This window comes from Trichosurus vulpecula, chromosome 1, assembly GCF_011100635.1.
Source record: "Trichosurus vulpecula isolate mTriVul1 chromosome 1, mTriVul1.pri, whole genome shotgun sequence".
NCBI classification, from domain to species: domain Eukaryota; kingdom Metazoa; phylum Chordata; class Mammalia; order Diprotodontia; family Phalangeridae; genus Trichosurus; species Trichosurus vulpecula.
The window spans coordinates 331,809,539-331,824,522 of record NC_050573.1 but is presented as its reverse complement, the minus strand read 5'-3'; the positions used below and the strand labels follow the sequence as shown (position 1 = coordinate 331,824,522).

The 14,984-nt window shown below is 34.1% G+C and overlaps 1 protein-coding gene across 1 annotated transcript in view; it reads right to left on the bottom strand.

Annotated features, from left to right (window-relative positions):
* Positions 1 to 4,109, bottom strand: part of LOC118837977 (26S proteasome regulatory subunit 10B-like) — a 145,243-nt gene extending 141,134 nt beyond the window's left edge. The window contains exon 1 of the mRNA XM_036745149.1: positions 4,007 to 4,109. Within this exon, the coding sequence (XP_036601044.1) occupies positions 4,007 to 4,109 (103 nt within the window). The remainder of the gene's footprint in view (positions 1 to 4,006) is intronic.
* Between the last annotated feature and the right edge of the window lie 10,875 nt (positions 4,110 to 14,984).

Genomic DNA, 14,984 nt, shown 5'->3' with positions numbered 1-14,984 from the left:
TCCAAATCACAGGGATCTTTTCTTCAAAGTATTGAAAGTTTTAAACATGTTGAGGTAGAAGGTAGCAACAAGATATCAAAGCAGAATCAAAGTCAAGCAATTGAACCCATATTTTGTAGTAACTGAAGATATAAGGTCAACTAAGGTCTTCCAGAGAGAAAACATAGACAAATGAGCAGATACCTGACTGAACAATGGAATAATTTGATATTTAGCACTGAGGCAGAAAATGAAGAGTTAGACAGGATTATTCAAAGTTGGATGGGGAGAAACAAAAGAATGTACTATAGTGAACTCTACTATACTGACAATGCAGTATATTGGGAGCCGAAAGAGCAAACATTTATGAATGAAGACATGAGTAGCAATATTAAATGATGTGAAAAGATGAAAATGAGTGATTGCTGAGAAGAGGCCATTAAATATGGAGATTGTAAAAGTCATTGTTCCCTTTCAATCATTCAATTTTAATTATTTATTTCAAAAATGGTTTCACATATTGTCTACTCATGAAATGAGATGATATTTGTAAAGCATTTGACACAGCATCTAGCATATAGTAGGAGCTTAACAAATGCTTACTCCACTGTAATCATGGTCATACTTCATATTTAAATACCTCAAAAGTTTCAAGGCTTCCACAAAAATGGTATTACCTGAACAACTCCTTATTCTCTTGGGCAACAACCTTATTTTTTCTAAAGTCACATAATTCATCATCTAATGGCCAGCTTTTTAGTGATGAGACCCTTTATATTTAGCTAGGGTGCCCCTCAAATGATGGACATAGAGTCTATCAATGGGGTCATACTTTAAGCCTTTCCCATCAATAAGAACTTGAATTCTACTGCTAAAGCCATTGATTATAAAGTGTTATGCCAAACTATGATGAAGCACTGGAGAAAGACTAGAAGAAAAGAGTAATATTCCAGTTAGGAACCGTATCTTTGAATTAAGTTAGTATTCCTATTAAGTGGTTGTCATTATTGTAATTGGCATATAATTTTTAATTATTGGTCATTTGGTTGAGTTAGATAGATGATAAACAAAAGCTGGATTTCTGAATATTTTGATATTTCTTCACTCTTGGGCTTATTAGCTGCTGTCCAGGATTTAGCAGTAATATGTCTTGACTTAGAAGATTAAATTGTTGATAAGTTCCTCACTCCATGTGGAAGGGTAGTGGAAAGGAAGGCTATGTGACAAGCAATACAAACTACACTAAAGTCACACATATTTTCTACTTTGACATGAAGAAACAATGAGCCATTGTTTGGGAGATCTACTTTCTTGTCCTTTAAAGTAAATTTTGAATGTCTGAAAGTAGTATGCTTCCTTTCATCCTTTAAATAATTTAAACATGTTTTATATTAAATATGCATTTGAACAGAAAATATTTATTCTACATATTATAGTATCACATTTCCATTGGAAAAACTCAAATAAACAAAAACCCTAGAAACAAAGTGATTACTCATTGATTAGAAAATGTTTGAATAAAATTTCTCATCAAAATTTAATGAGAAACTACTATATAAAAATGATGAATGTGAGGGATTAAGTAAAACAAGGCAATGGAAAAATTCTAATGAACATAATTTACTCATATTTGGGTCTTCTTGTTACTTACAATAAGAAATTAATCAAAGCTATTTCTGTTGGTGCATCTATCACCAATAGAAGAGACTATTTGATTTTAACATTTCTGTGGAAGAAACTTTTTTGAAGGAAAGCCTTTTAATTTGCATTTTGCTTTACTGAATCCAAAGCAATTGTAGATAGCTTGCCAGTATCTGCCTACTTGCTTATTCCTTTCCATCAAGGATGGCTTCAAAACATGTTTAGATTGATCTCATAAAGATTTTATAGAGATGAGAAAGCAAGCAAGTTTATTGTAGTTATTGATATGCTTTCAAATTGCTTTTTTTATAGTAATAAAAGCTAGTTTTCCCAATTGTTCAATAGCTTCCCCTCTTTCAAATAAATTGCAAAATCAGTTTTTTAATGTCCACGCAATTCTGTCGTTATCTAATAGGTCCCATAGTTCCTGTCACTTAGTAGAAGATAGTTTACTGAGTGATGCTGTCCTCTGTGTTTTAAAGTCTTGCTTAAGTGTGCTTCCAATCTTTGGTCAATTTAGCAATATTTTTTACTTTCTTATTTTAGTAACCATGATTTTTAGTCGCAATGGTCCACTTTCATTAGCAGGGAAAATAATATTTTATAATAGAAATCTTGGACAGATTTTTTTTTCAATTTTTCATTTTACCCATCTTCCAATTTTTTCTTTAAATGCTCTCAAAAAGATCTGGCGCAATGGGGTACCCTATTGAGTTCTCTATGTATTTTTTTACTATACATTGTTTTTTTAAACTACTTTATGAAACAGTATAATGTATAATATGATTTTATTTAATCTGTAAAGTTTTGCAAGTGACTTCTTCCTCAACTACAGGTATTTTGCTACTTGGCAAGGACATAAATGTTTACTAAATAAAGCAATTTCTAGGATATTTTAGCCTCATCTTTGTGGCAATTGTTTAGAATGCTTAAACTTCTTCAGAAAATAGTGAAAGTTTCACCCCCTGTCTATATTTTATCCATTTTTTCTGAATTGAAATCTTATTTTGTAGGTTAGTTTGGACCTAATTTTGATAGCCTGCCAACTTTAAATATACATACATATACATATATGTATATACATACACATATACACATATTTTCTCTAATTTGATATTGTTCTTGATGATTACTATAACTATTTGATTAATTGTATGAGGGCAGGTGATTTGGAAATGATTACCACATTGGTAGGAAGTTATCTGGACGGCTATGTGGCATAACGGATAAAGCATCAAGCCCGGAGTCAGGAAGACCTGAATTCAAATATGACCTGAGACATTTACTAATTGTGTGACCCTGTCACTTAACCCTTTTGCCTCAGTTTCTTCATTTGTAAAATGAACTAGAGAAGGAAATGGTAAACCATCACAGCATATTTATTAAAAAATGTGGTCACAAAGAGTCAGACTTGACTGAAATAAGTGAACAATGAAAAGCAGTAATTTACTATATGAAACTAATGAATTCCATTTTTTTAAAAAATTCTTTTCAATGGTTGCTTTGCTCAGCATTTTTTTACTTTAAATATGTAAGATCAATAGATCTGATTTTCAGTGCAGTCAACAAGCCATTGTCTTCCTTCATTATTTTATTTGATAATGAGTCATGTTTTCACAAATATTTCCCCGACTTGCCCTACCTCAAAGTGATGTCTTCTAGTATGAAAGTATGTGTTGCTTTGATTTGGAAGGTCTTGATGAGTTGTTCACAGAAGTTCTCTACCTACTCATCCTTTGGAACAGATGGTGGTATATAACATGCAATTATCTTCATTATGGTCTTCATTTGCCTATGCTCCTCATGTGAGCTATGAATCAAGTTGATGAAATTTCTCAATAAGTTATATTTCTGGTTTAATTTAGAAGCAATAAAACCAACTCTTCTAATCATTTCACTTGGTTCCTCATGGGAAAAAATTAACAACAATAACAAAAAAACTATTAGGTACTTTTTTCATTTTGCTGCAATGGCCTCAAATTTTCAGTCTCACTTGTGGAAAGGATATAAATATTGATATTCAATTCAATACTATATGAATTTGACCTTCATACAAATATTTCCCATTTGGATCATCAATACTTATTAATATTTTTAGACTTTGACAATTCAGTGTGATGCTGAGAAACTATCTTCCTTTTCTGCCACACTTCCATTGTCACAGGGAAAGCCTTACTCAGTATTGTTCTGTTTCTCTTTGTCTCCTAGCTGCCCATGATAAAATATTTTACTACCTCCATACCAGCCACTTAGTGATTAGCTAGGCTGTCCTTACCTAGGCTATGCTTCCGAAAGCAGTCTATTACTGGGATTTTACCTAATCAAATAGCCAGTAGCTTTAAATAATATACGAATTAGTGACAACTAATTTTTAAAAAATGCTTACCTCCTAAAGAATCAGAACTGATAAGCAGAAACTGAAAGGAGCTGTATCTAGTTGCAGCACTAGGACTTTTGAGTGGTGTAGTTTCAGAAACTGTAGCTGACATGTTAAATGAGTAACATCAGCTTTGAGTATCTAAAATATGTCATTTTCTATAGGGAACAAAGTTACCCCAAAACACTTTAGACAAACCTCTTTAATATAGTAAAATTGTTTAAATATGTCATTTATCCATTAAGCTGTCAGACAACACTCCCACACAGGAAGAAATGCCTGTTTTTTTGACAGCTGGATTTGTGTGGGAAGATCCCCATGAAACATAGGCTAAAAATGTGCCATGAATATGTAGTGTAGAGGGCACTTTTTAGGAATATTGTTGATTATAATATAAAAAGGCTGTGAATCTCAAATACAGGAAAAATAATCTTTTGTAAATGGAATATTTCTCATCAAAGTTATTACTAGATAAAGGGGACTCACTAAAAAAAGTAGAAGTTTCCAGGTCTCTTAGTTCCTGCTTATGTGACCTCAGGTAAGGCACTTAAAAGTTTTTGGCCTTTAATTTCCTGAACTATCGGGTAAGTGTGTCTGGCTAAATGATCCAAGGTCTCCTCCAAATGTTAACTGTTGTGTGTTATGAGCAAAATGTTTCATAAGCCTAAAAGTGCTATGTACTATTGAATCCCTGATCTCAATAGTACAAGTAATCATTTTACTAATACAGATTGGAATCCAATCACAACTTCTCATAGTGAATAATTCCTATCTACTTCTATAAATCTTCCGTAAAAGATGTAGCTAACTCATGGACTTGGTCTTAGTGTACAATAAGGCAGCAAGCACCAGGGCTGTTATTCTTCATTCCCATTAACTGACTGTTTCACTTTCTACCAATCATAGTCAATATTGTGCTTCACAGACATTTTCTTTCCACGTCTTTCTGACACGGATACAAGGTGTAGTATAGTCTCCTCACCAGGCCTCTATCTCCTACAAGGAGTCTGTGCTGTGCTGAGAATTCAACAAATCTAGCATGGCCCCAGGTACCCAATTGTGCTTCACAGATATCTTTCTCCCCTACCCCTATTTTTCATTTCTTTGTTCTAAGAACTATATTCAATTCAATGCAACCATTGCTCCTGTTAATGATTGCTTATCCTACAGATCCATTCAACACTCCTGTGGATTCCAACATAATGTTCCCTGAGCACCAATCCAATGTAAGTGTTGTTGCCTCTTATTAGAATATAAGCTTCTTGAAGGCAGATATTGTGTCATATTTGTGTTTGTATCCCCTTTCTTAGCAAGGTAGCTGGCAAATAGTAAGCACTTAATAAATGTTTTTTTTTCTCGTTCATTTATTCAATCATTCACTCATGATTCATTTGTTTACACTTGACCTTGATGATTTTAGAGGGTAAAGAATAATAAATTTTTAATCACAGGACAAAGTTAAAGTTTTAGTTAATTATATAAGCTCTCTGAGCTTCATTTTATTCATTCTGTAAATGGCAGAATTGGACTAGACGATCTTAAAATTCCCTTCCACCCTAAAACATGATTTCTCTGTATTTCTCACCTCTTCTTATACTCATATCAGCGTTGACACTATGTTTCAGCCTACTTAAATGCCTCTTACATCTTTCCTTGGCCCTTGGGTTACCTAAATGTTAATCCTAGTAGAGGATAGTATTCTTTAATTCTCACACCTGCGACATTGTTGGATTACTTAATATTGATGTTTAAAAAAGATAGACTCAGTGCAGTAGGCGACGCAGGAGTAGAGGACCAGCCCTGGAGTCAGGAGGACTTGAGTTCAAATTTGACCTCAGACACTTGACACAATCTTGAGCAAATCACTTAACCCCAATTACCCTCCCTTCCCCCTTCCAAAAAAAAGAGATAAACTCATGGAACAATGAGGCATTCAAGATTATTTAAATAGTGCACAATTTCCAAAATTCAGTCTTTCTCATATTTTTTTGGGCCCAGCTTATTGTCTATCTCATATTGCCTGTCAAACTCAGATACAAATGTACTATCTCTTTAAGCTACCTGTCTAACTAAATAACATAATGTGAACAATATGCATTTTATCTCAAAATGCTATCTAAATTGGGTAGTATTTCCTCTGATCATCACTATATAACATATAAAAGACTTTCTTTATAATCATTTACTTAGCCATAAGAACAAAGAATTGAAACTATTCTTAGCACTTACGTAGTAAGCAAATACACAAATAAGCATCAAATTACACATATAAACATTGTTCATACTCTCTCACTAATGAACTCAACATCTGTGGGAGAAGGTACACACAAGAACCTGACAGGGAAGTATATGAGGGATGAAAATATATACAACTTACTTGTTTCCATCTCTTTGTGACCTTTATTTGAAGTTTTTTTTGGCAAAAACACTGAAGTGGTTTGCTGTCTCCTTCTTCAGCTCATTTTACGGATGAGGAAACTGAGGCAAACAGGGTTAAGTGACTTGCCCAGGGACACACAGCTATTGTCTAAGGCCAGATTTAAATTTAGTTAGAAGAGTCTTCCTGACTTGAAGAGAAGCACTCTATCCACTACCCTCTAGCTGCCCTATGCAATTCTACAGCATAGGATTTAATATGATTGGTTTATTCAGTAATTAAGTAATATCTACTCTTTCCACTTTACATCTGCTGCCCTGCCTGATTTCAATTCCACTGAATAAGGTGGCACCCTTCTCCTCACCTCAAGATAAACTCATCACTTCTAATCTCAACAACTGCTGCTAACTCAAGCAGTGATTGATACCACCTTCCTCCAACGCCTGAGCTCTCTCATTGGAGGGCTGGAGAGTGAAGTACCAAACTCCTCCCCAAAACTTTACTTATTGAAGGCAGAAATTGCAATTTCAGCACATTCAATTCTGAATCTGCTGCCCTGCCTGGTTTCAACTTTACTGAATAAGATGTCCCATGCCACCTCTGCCTCCCCAACCCTACCACCTTTCCTGCCTCCTTTTGTGTGCACCCTGCCCCCGCATAATATTGTAAAGTCCTTGAGGGCAAGGAATGCCTTTTTTCACTCAATTTTATCTCTAGTAGTTCACATAAGTAGTCACTTAATCAATGTTTATTGAATTGAATCCATACCACATAAAACCATTTTTTCTGCTAACTGTTTAATCTGTTGGTCTTCCTTACTCTCTAACTAAAGAAATCCTCTTCTATACCGAAAAACTGCATTTAAACACAACTAACTAAGAGGGGATTTTAAAAGCATCATGTTAATATTAATATCAATTTATTTTAAGTAAAAGAACTGCTTTGTGTATCAAGGAGTCCATCTCTGGGTTAGGAAGACCATCCCAGCCTTTTCTTTGTTTACCAGATGCTACGTCCAAGCAAAATGGATCTCAGAGCAAAAAGCTCAGGTTGTTTTTCTGGATAAGGTAAACCATCCTAGCCAGTTCCCTTTTTTGAAATTTTATTTCCAATTAACAAACAGCTCCAACAAACTGCTGCTCCCTGCTCATTTTACTTCTCCTGCCATGCCAATCTTCAATCACAGGCTCTTTTACCTCTTATATCCTACAGGGGTTTAAATCAAAGTGGCCTGTGACTTACATTCAGGAATGTGCTGGTAAATGTTTGACAACTGGCTCTCTGGGAAAACAAACAAACAAGCAAACAAACAGGCACAGGCAACACACTTTTAAGATTAGTCTGAATTATTAAGATTTTCTCCATCATTTTCTTAAGTGTAGTCAATCAACCAAATAATAAATCAAGCCCTACTCTGTATCATTTGCTGATTTTGGAGATATAAATGCTCATGCTGAAAATGTAACAATTGACTCTCATGACTATGAGCTGGATTCAGCATAACACTATATAGCATTTCAACTTAAAATTTCCAGATTTCCCCTATGAAATTGATACTCCTTTTTGAATCATACCTCAGTCTCCAAATAGTTGATTTCTCATCCTGTTATTTTCACCATCTTTAGTTATAAAAGAGCCACATACCAACGAACATGGACCAAAATATTTTGTAACTCAGCCCTCAAATTGGTTAAATGTTTGGTTTTCTTTGAACTGTTTCTTCATACTCAAATTTTTATAGCTTTCAATTAATTAAATGTCTTCTTCTGACCTTTATAAGCCAGATAATTTTTAATATATACACAAGGTATCACCCTACATTGTTCACAACATGATCTGATTCATTATATCTATGACAATTTCATTTTCTTTCTCAAAATGCTTAAAACTCATTTGGAAGCTGTTTCCTCATACATCTATTTTGAGTTTTTTTTTTAATTAAAGAGTTTTTTCCTACTCCTTTATAACATAAAAAGTTAGAGTATAACAGTGGCATTACTGGATATCCTTTAAGAATGATTTTAATATTTTTCCTTTACAAAAAGGAGCTCTTTTCAGCACTAAATTGTTGTATATGAAAAAGGTTTTCAAAAGAAAATCTCTCTATAAGGCACTTAACAAAACATTGCTAACTAATTAACTAATCATTAAGACATTAATTAAGTCCATAGCATGAACATTTAGGTTTACAAAAGGAAAGACATGAATGATCACTTTTTTTAAAAAAAGGATTATTTGTTATACAAATAATTACCTTAGCTTCCTTTTACAAATAATGAGCTCCTCATACAATATTCAATATTTGATTTTGTTTCAAATATAGTTGCTATGAAATGTTTCTGGAAAAGTTAGACATGCTCTGCGACACTTTATAGGAATTAATTCTTTCTACATGGTATCTCTCACATTAAATGTAATCATTTTTGTTCTATTCATTTCACAATATAACATAGGGGAAAGACCTCTGTCAGGAGACCTGCAGTTTCTATTCAGCTCTTTTTTTTAATCTCTTTGTCCCTCAGTTTCTTTATGTTTTTTTTTTTAAATGAATGGGTTAGATTAAAGGATCACCAATGTTCTCTTTCAGTTTACAAAGTTATTTAATTATGTAAACAATTGTTTCTTTCAGATTCAGATTTGGGATAATTCGTTGGTTTATTTTTATAACAGTTCAGTAAGTTTGACTACTTCAGTTTCCAATGTAGAAGGTATTTTAAGTCCTATTTTAATGACTTTAAATGATTGAAATGATATGGACTTTGAAAATCAATAAACTATCTCTCTGTATCAGCCTCTTTTGGTCCATTGGGTGCCTGGTAGCACAGACAGTGTAAAGATGAACAAGTTTAAGAACCATACCACCCACAACCAACTCCAGAACTGACACAAAATTTATATCAAGAAACTTAAGTCACAGAACTATGAATGACACCAAGTTTCTGAGAAACATGTACTTTGCTAATAAGTACATCAAGAAGAGATTGAAGAAGATAAAGCTAAAAACGTCAAAGCCATCAAAGCATGAACAGAGACCAAATACCAGTGTCCCCAAGACCAAGCTTCTCAAGGCCAAGATCCCTGAGTCCAATGCCAGATGCAATGACCCGATGACTTCCATGAAACGTGTAGTCCCCAAAGTTGATACTAAATGCCCAGGCCCTAAACTCAATAAGCTTGAACCCAAAGTTGCCAGAACCCCTGACTTTAAGGTTACCAAGCCTAATGTAGTTTGCTAAGCTGTCTAAACCAAAGAATACTGAATGATAATTTGTGAAGACTTCACAGGGTAAGAATATAGGGGCTACTCTCCTCTCCTATTTCTGGAATGGGGAATGTCTGAGGGAGTAGGAGAGGCTTGGAATTTAACCTTGAAATGACTTAGCTAACTTCTAGAAAGTCAGGGCCTGAAGCTACAGGTACCCCTCCCTTCTGTCTGCCTTGGTGCTAGCACAAGAATTTTGCCAGATAGGGAGATAACATACTACCTGTGAGCTGTTCGTTCTCTGCTCCAGGAAGGTACCCCTGTCCTTCCTCATTCCTTCTCTTTAGCCATATCATTGTCACATTAGTAGCCAAATAAGGAAAGTATGTATGGATTGGCTCTTATTTTCACACCTGGATTGTTAGCCCGCCTCCCAGCCAATGGTGAGAAGGGATAGAGATGGGTGGGAATCTTTGTATTAAGAGTATATCCAGTGCTGCATTTCCTTTGTACTTTACCTCCCTCCACCAGTTTCCTAGTGGAGGTGACACCCAAATCTCATGAAGTTTGTAAAATAAATTCACTTTGCTTCTCCTGAAAATGTCTCTCCCTTTATTTGATTTTTCCATTCCACACAACACTAAGTCCAATTATCCTAATGTCCTAAGGCCATCTGGTCCCAAGGCCATCAAATGGATATCAAAATCTCTAAGTCTACAAAGTCTCATACCAACATCACTAAATCTGATCTCCAAGCCTTTGAGTACAATCCCAAAGCCACCAAGTCCAAAACTAAATTCATCAAGTCAGATCACAAAGTCATCAAAATCTGATCCCAAGGTGATCAAATCTGAAACCAGTCTGACTCTCAACTCATGAAGCTCAATGATTCCAAGGCTGCTTGTCCTTTTGATCCAAAGCCTGATAAGTCCACTGACCAGAAAGCAGTCAAAACCAAAGGTACTGGGCTATGGATAATAGTTCCAATTCTTCAAAAGTTATATTCCTAGGCTGAAAGGCTTGTTTAAATGATAAACCATATTTTATTTCCTCAGCCAAGACATGACTATTTACTATTTTTGTACAATTACAGGAAATGATGAATCACAAAAAAATAAAATAAAATAAACCAGAAAATGTTAAAAAAGACTTAAAATATAGTTTAAAATTCAGTATGGTATTTATATACATGTGTGTGTGCATGCATGCATGTAATGTATATTTTAAATAGAGATTGTGGACCAACCTTTTTTTTTTTTTGCTCAATCTCTTTTTTTTAAATTTTCTGTTACTATAGAAACCTCTTCTGTAGCATGTTATGCTTATTTTAATTTTGTGATGCCTTTTTTAAGCTAAAAGACCACTCAAAAATTTGACATTTTATACAAAAATTCTACATAATGATTTGAAAGGTGATTTTTAAGTTGCCTAAATATGACATATAATTATTCAAAATTCTATACCTTTATATGCATGTATTAATAGAGGGGAACTATCACATTTTTTGGCTTTTGTCTGTTTTTTTTTAAATTGATAGCACACCAAAAAGAAGAGATTAGTGTTGTACCTTTCTAAGCCTTCAGAGGATATCTTTCTGTTGTCAAAAATCTATCTCTATTGTTCACTGTAACATTATTGTCAATAGGCTAAAAACATTGGACCTGTGAATTGCTCAATAGACGTGTGTTGAATTGAATAGTAATAACTCACAGATTTCAAATTCTATTTTATAGACCTTCTTTCATCATCTTTCCTCTGGAGATTTTCTATAAAAAAAATCATACTAATCAACAATATGTGTAATTTTTGTTTAATCTGCGAACAATCCAAAACACTTTGGAACTGTCATATGTAATATACTTTGGCTGGCATATAAACCCCCAAAGCTTATATTATGGTGTGATGTGGTTGTCTCTGGTTCCATTCTCCCAAGACCAAGCCTGTTGCATCTTCCAACCCCCACCTCTGAGGATTCTAGGGTAGTCTGAATAATTGAAGTATCACTTTTCTCAGCATCAGCTCAGACCCTCACTGGCTTTTTCTCCAAGTTTTAACAACACCATGACAAATATCTCAGGTCAATTTAACCACTATGATATAGTTTTTTTCATAATTGAATATTTGCTACATTGGAATATTTACAACAATATTTACCTCATATTGTCTGTACATGCATGAAAACTCATTCCTCTGTCTTAGTAGAAAATCATGAATTGAATAAGTTGATTAGCCACTAATGCTCTCTCCCTCCTCAAATTATCTTACATTTACTTATATTTATTCAGGTTTTATTCCCAGATAGGTTAAATTCCATGAGGGCAGTGATTTTAGTCTTTTTCCTTTCATATCTCTAAGACTGAATAATGTTTTTTATACTCCTTGCCATATAACAGGCACTTAGTAAATTCTTGTTGGTTTGAGTCAAATTTCCAGGATAAATGAATTAGAATATTCTTTTCTACTTCATCAAAAATAATATTGGAAGCACACTGAATGACTTTGTCTTTTAAATCAATATCTAAAAGTATACTTTGTCAAGGTCAAGACAATATTTTGTAGGAGCACTGCCCAGGAAAATACTTTGGGAATAAAAACAAGCTTCACAATGTGCAATGGCAGCCTACTTGGCCAGGGTACCATGCATTATACCACAATGAAGCAAATCCTCAACTGAGGATGTATCAGGCCACCTTCTAGGATTCATAGGTTTTTGAATGTTCTGAAAATCATCTCAAAAGGATCACAAACAGAACATGAGAAACAAAGTTACACTGTTGTAATGGTCTTAAAAAGACAATGGATTATCTGATTGGTTAGAAAATTCGGATGACGATGCAGAAACTAATGTAATTAAGAACATTGTGATGGGTAGCAAGGTCAAGAGATGACTCAGAGAATGTACTCTGTGTCTCAGACTAATCCTTCTTCTACAGAGACAGAAAAGCTTCTATTTGCTTTTTTGGGGAGTGGTGTTCATATAGTTTTTTTTTGATTAATCAACTTACTTTTTAGTAACAACACTCAGTTCGGCAAGTTTATGAGTTCCAAATTTTCACCCCCTCCCTTCTCTCCCCTTCCACCCAGAAGACGTCATTTATCTGATATAGGTTCTAGATGTGCCTTCACATTAAACTTATTTTCCCAATAATCAAGTTATAAAGAAGAATTATAACCAATGAAATGAACTATGAGAAAGATGTAACAAAACCAAGAATAAAATAAAATAACAAAGAAAAAAAAAGACAGAGAACTAATAGTTTGTTTCAATCTGCTTTCAGATTAGATAATTCTTTCTCTAAATGTGGTTATCCTTTTCCATCATGAGTCTTTTGGAGCTGTCTTAGAATCCTGCATTGTTGAGAAGAGTCAAGTCTATCAAAGTTATTCATCACAGAAGCAATGTGTCTGTGGTTGTGTATAATGTTTTCCTGGTTCTGCTCCCTTCACTCATCATCAGATCATATAAGACTCTCCAGGTTCTTATGAAGTCCATCTGCTCCTCATTTCTTATAGCACAATAGAATTCCTTTACATTCATGTATCACAATTTGTTTAACTATTCCCCAATTGATGGGTATCCCCTTGATTTCCAATTTTTTGCTACCACAAAAATAACTGCTATGAATATTTTTGTACATACAGGTCCTTTTCCACCTTGTATGATCTCTTTGGGATACAGCCCTAGAACTGTTATTGCTGGGTCAAAGGGCATGCACATTTTTATAGCCCTTTGGGCATAGTTCCAAATTGGTCTCCAGAATGGTTGGATCAGTTCACCACTCCACAAATAATGGGATAGTGTTCCCATTTCCCCACATTTTCTTCAGCATTTATCATTTTCCTGTTTTGACATGTTAGCCAATCTGATAGTAGAGATGTGGTATCTAACAGTTGTTTTGATTTGCATTTCTCTAATCAATAGTGATTTAGAGTATTTTTCATATGACTATAGATATCTTTAATTTCTTCCTCTGAAAACTACCTGTTTTTATCATTTTACCATTTATCAATTGGGGAATGACTTGTGTTCTTATAAATTTGATTCAGTTCCCTGTATATTTTAGAGATGAGGCCTTTGTTAGAGACGTTGGTTGTACAAATCCCCAGTTTTCTGCTTCCCTCCTAATCTTGGTTGCACTAGCTTTGTTTGTACAAATACTTTTCCAAATTAACGTAATCAAAATTATCCATTTTGCATTTTGTAACACTCTCTATCTCTTGTTTAGTCATAAATTCTTTCCTTCTCCATAAGTCTGACAGGTAAATTATTTCCTTCTCTCCCAAACTGCTTGTAGCATCAGCCTTTAAATCTAAGTCATGAACCCATTTTGACTTTATTTTGGTATATGGAGTAAGGTAACACTTTGGGTTAATCAAAGAGTAGATTACTATATTCCTTAAGTACTGCGTCTACTGTACCTAACCTATTCCACTCATCTACCATTCCATTTCTAAGCCAGTACCAAGCAGTTCTGATGATTACTGCTTTATAATACAGTTTAAGGTCTGATGTGGCTGGGCCTCCTTCCCTAGCATTTCTTTTCATTAATTCTCTTGGCATAATTCCCTTGATCTTTTGTCCTTCCGGCTGAATTTTGTTATTATTTTATGTAGCTCTATAAAACAATTTTTGGCAGTTTGATTGGTATAGCACTAAATTAAGTAAATTAATTTAGGTAAAATTGTCATTTTCGTAATATTAGCTCAGGCTAACCATGAGCAACTGATGTTTTTTTTCTGTTTAAATAGATCTGACTTTGTGTAAGAAGGGTTTTGTCATTGTGTTGTCTTGGCAGGTAGACTCGCGAATATTTTATATTGTCTACAGTAACTTTAAATGGAATATTTCTTTGTATCTCTTGCTGTTGGCCTTTGTTAGTATTTTATAGGACTCCCAAGGATTTATGCGGGTTTATTTCATATTCTGCAACTTTGCTAAAGTTATTTATTATTTCAAGTAGTTTTTTTAATTGATTCTCTACGTATGTCATCATATCATCTCCAAAGAGTGATCATTTAGTTTCTTCTTTGCCTCTTACAATTCCTTCCATTTTTTTTCCTTTTCTTAGTGCTAAAGCTAACATTTCTAGTACCAAACTGAATAATAGGGGTGATAATGGACATCCTTGTTTCATCCCCGATATTATTTGGAATGCATCTAGCTTATCCTCATTACATATAATGCTTTCTGATGTTTTTAGGTAGATGCTACTTATGATTTTAAGAAGACTACATATTCCTATGCTTTCTAGTGTTGTTAATAGGAATGGGCGTTGTATTTTTTCAGAAGCTTTTTCTGCATCTTTTGGGATAATCATAGGATTTCTGCTAGTTTTGTTGTTGATATGTTTAATTACACTAATAGTTTTCCTAATATTGAACAAGTCTTGCATTCATGGAATAAATCC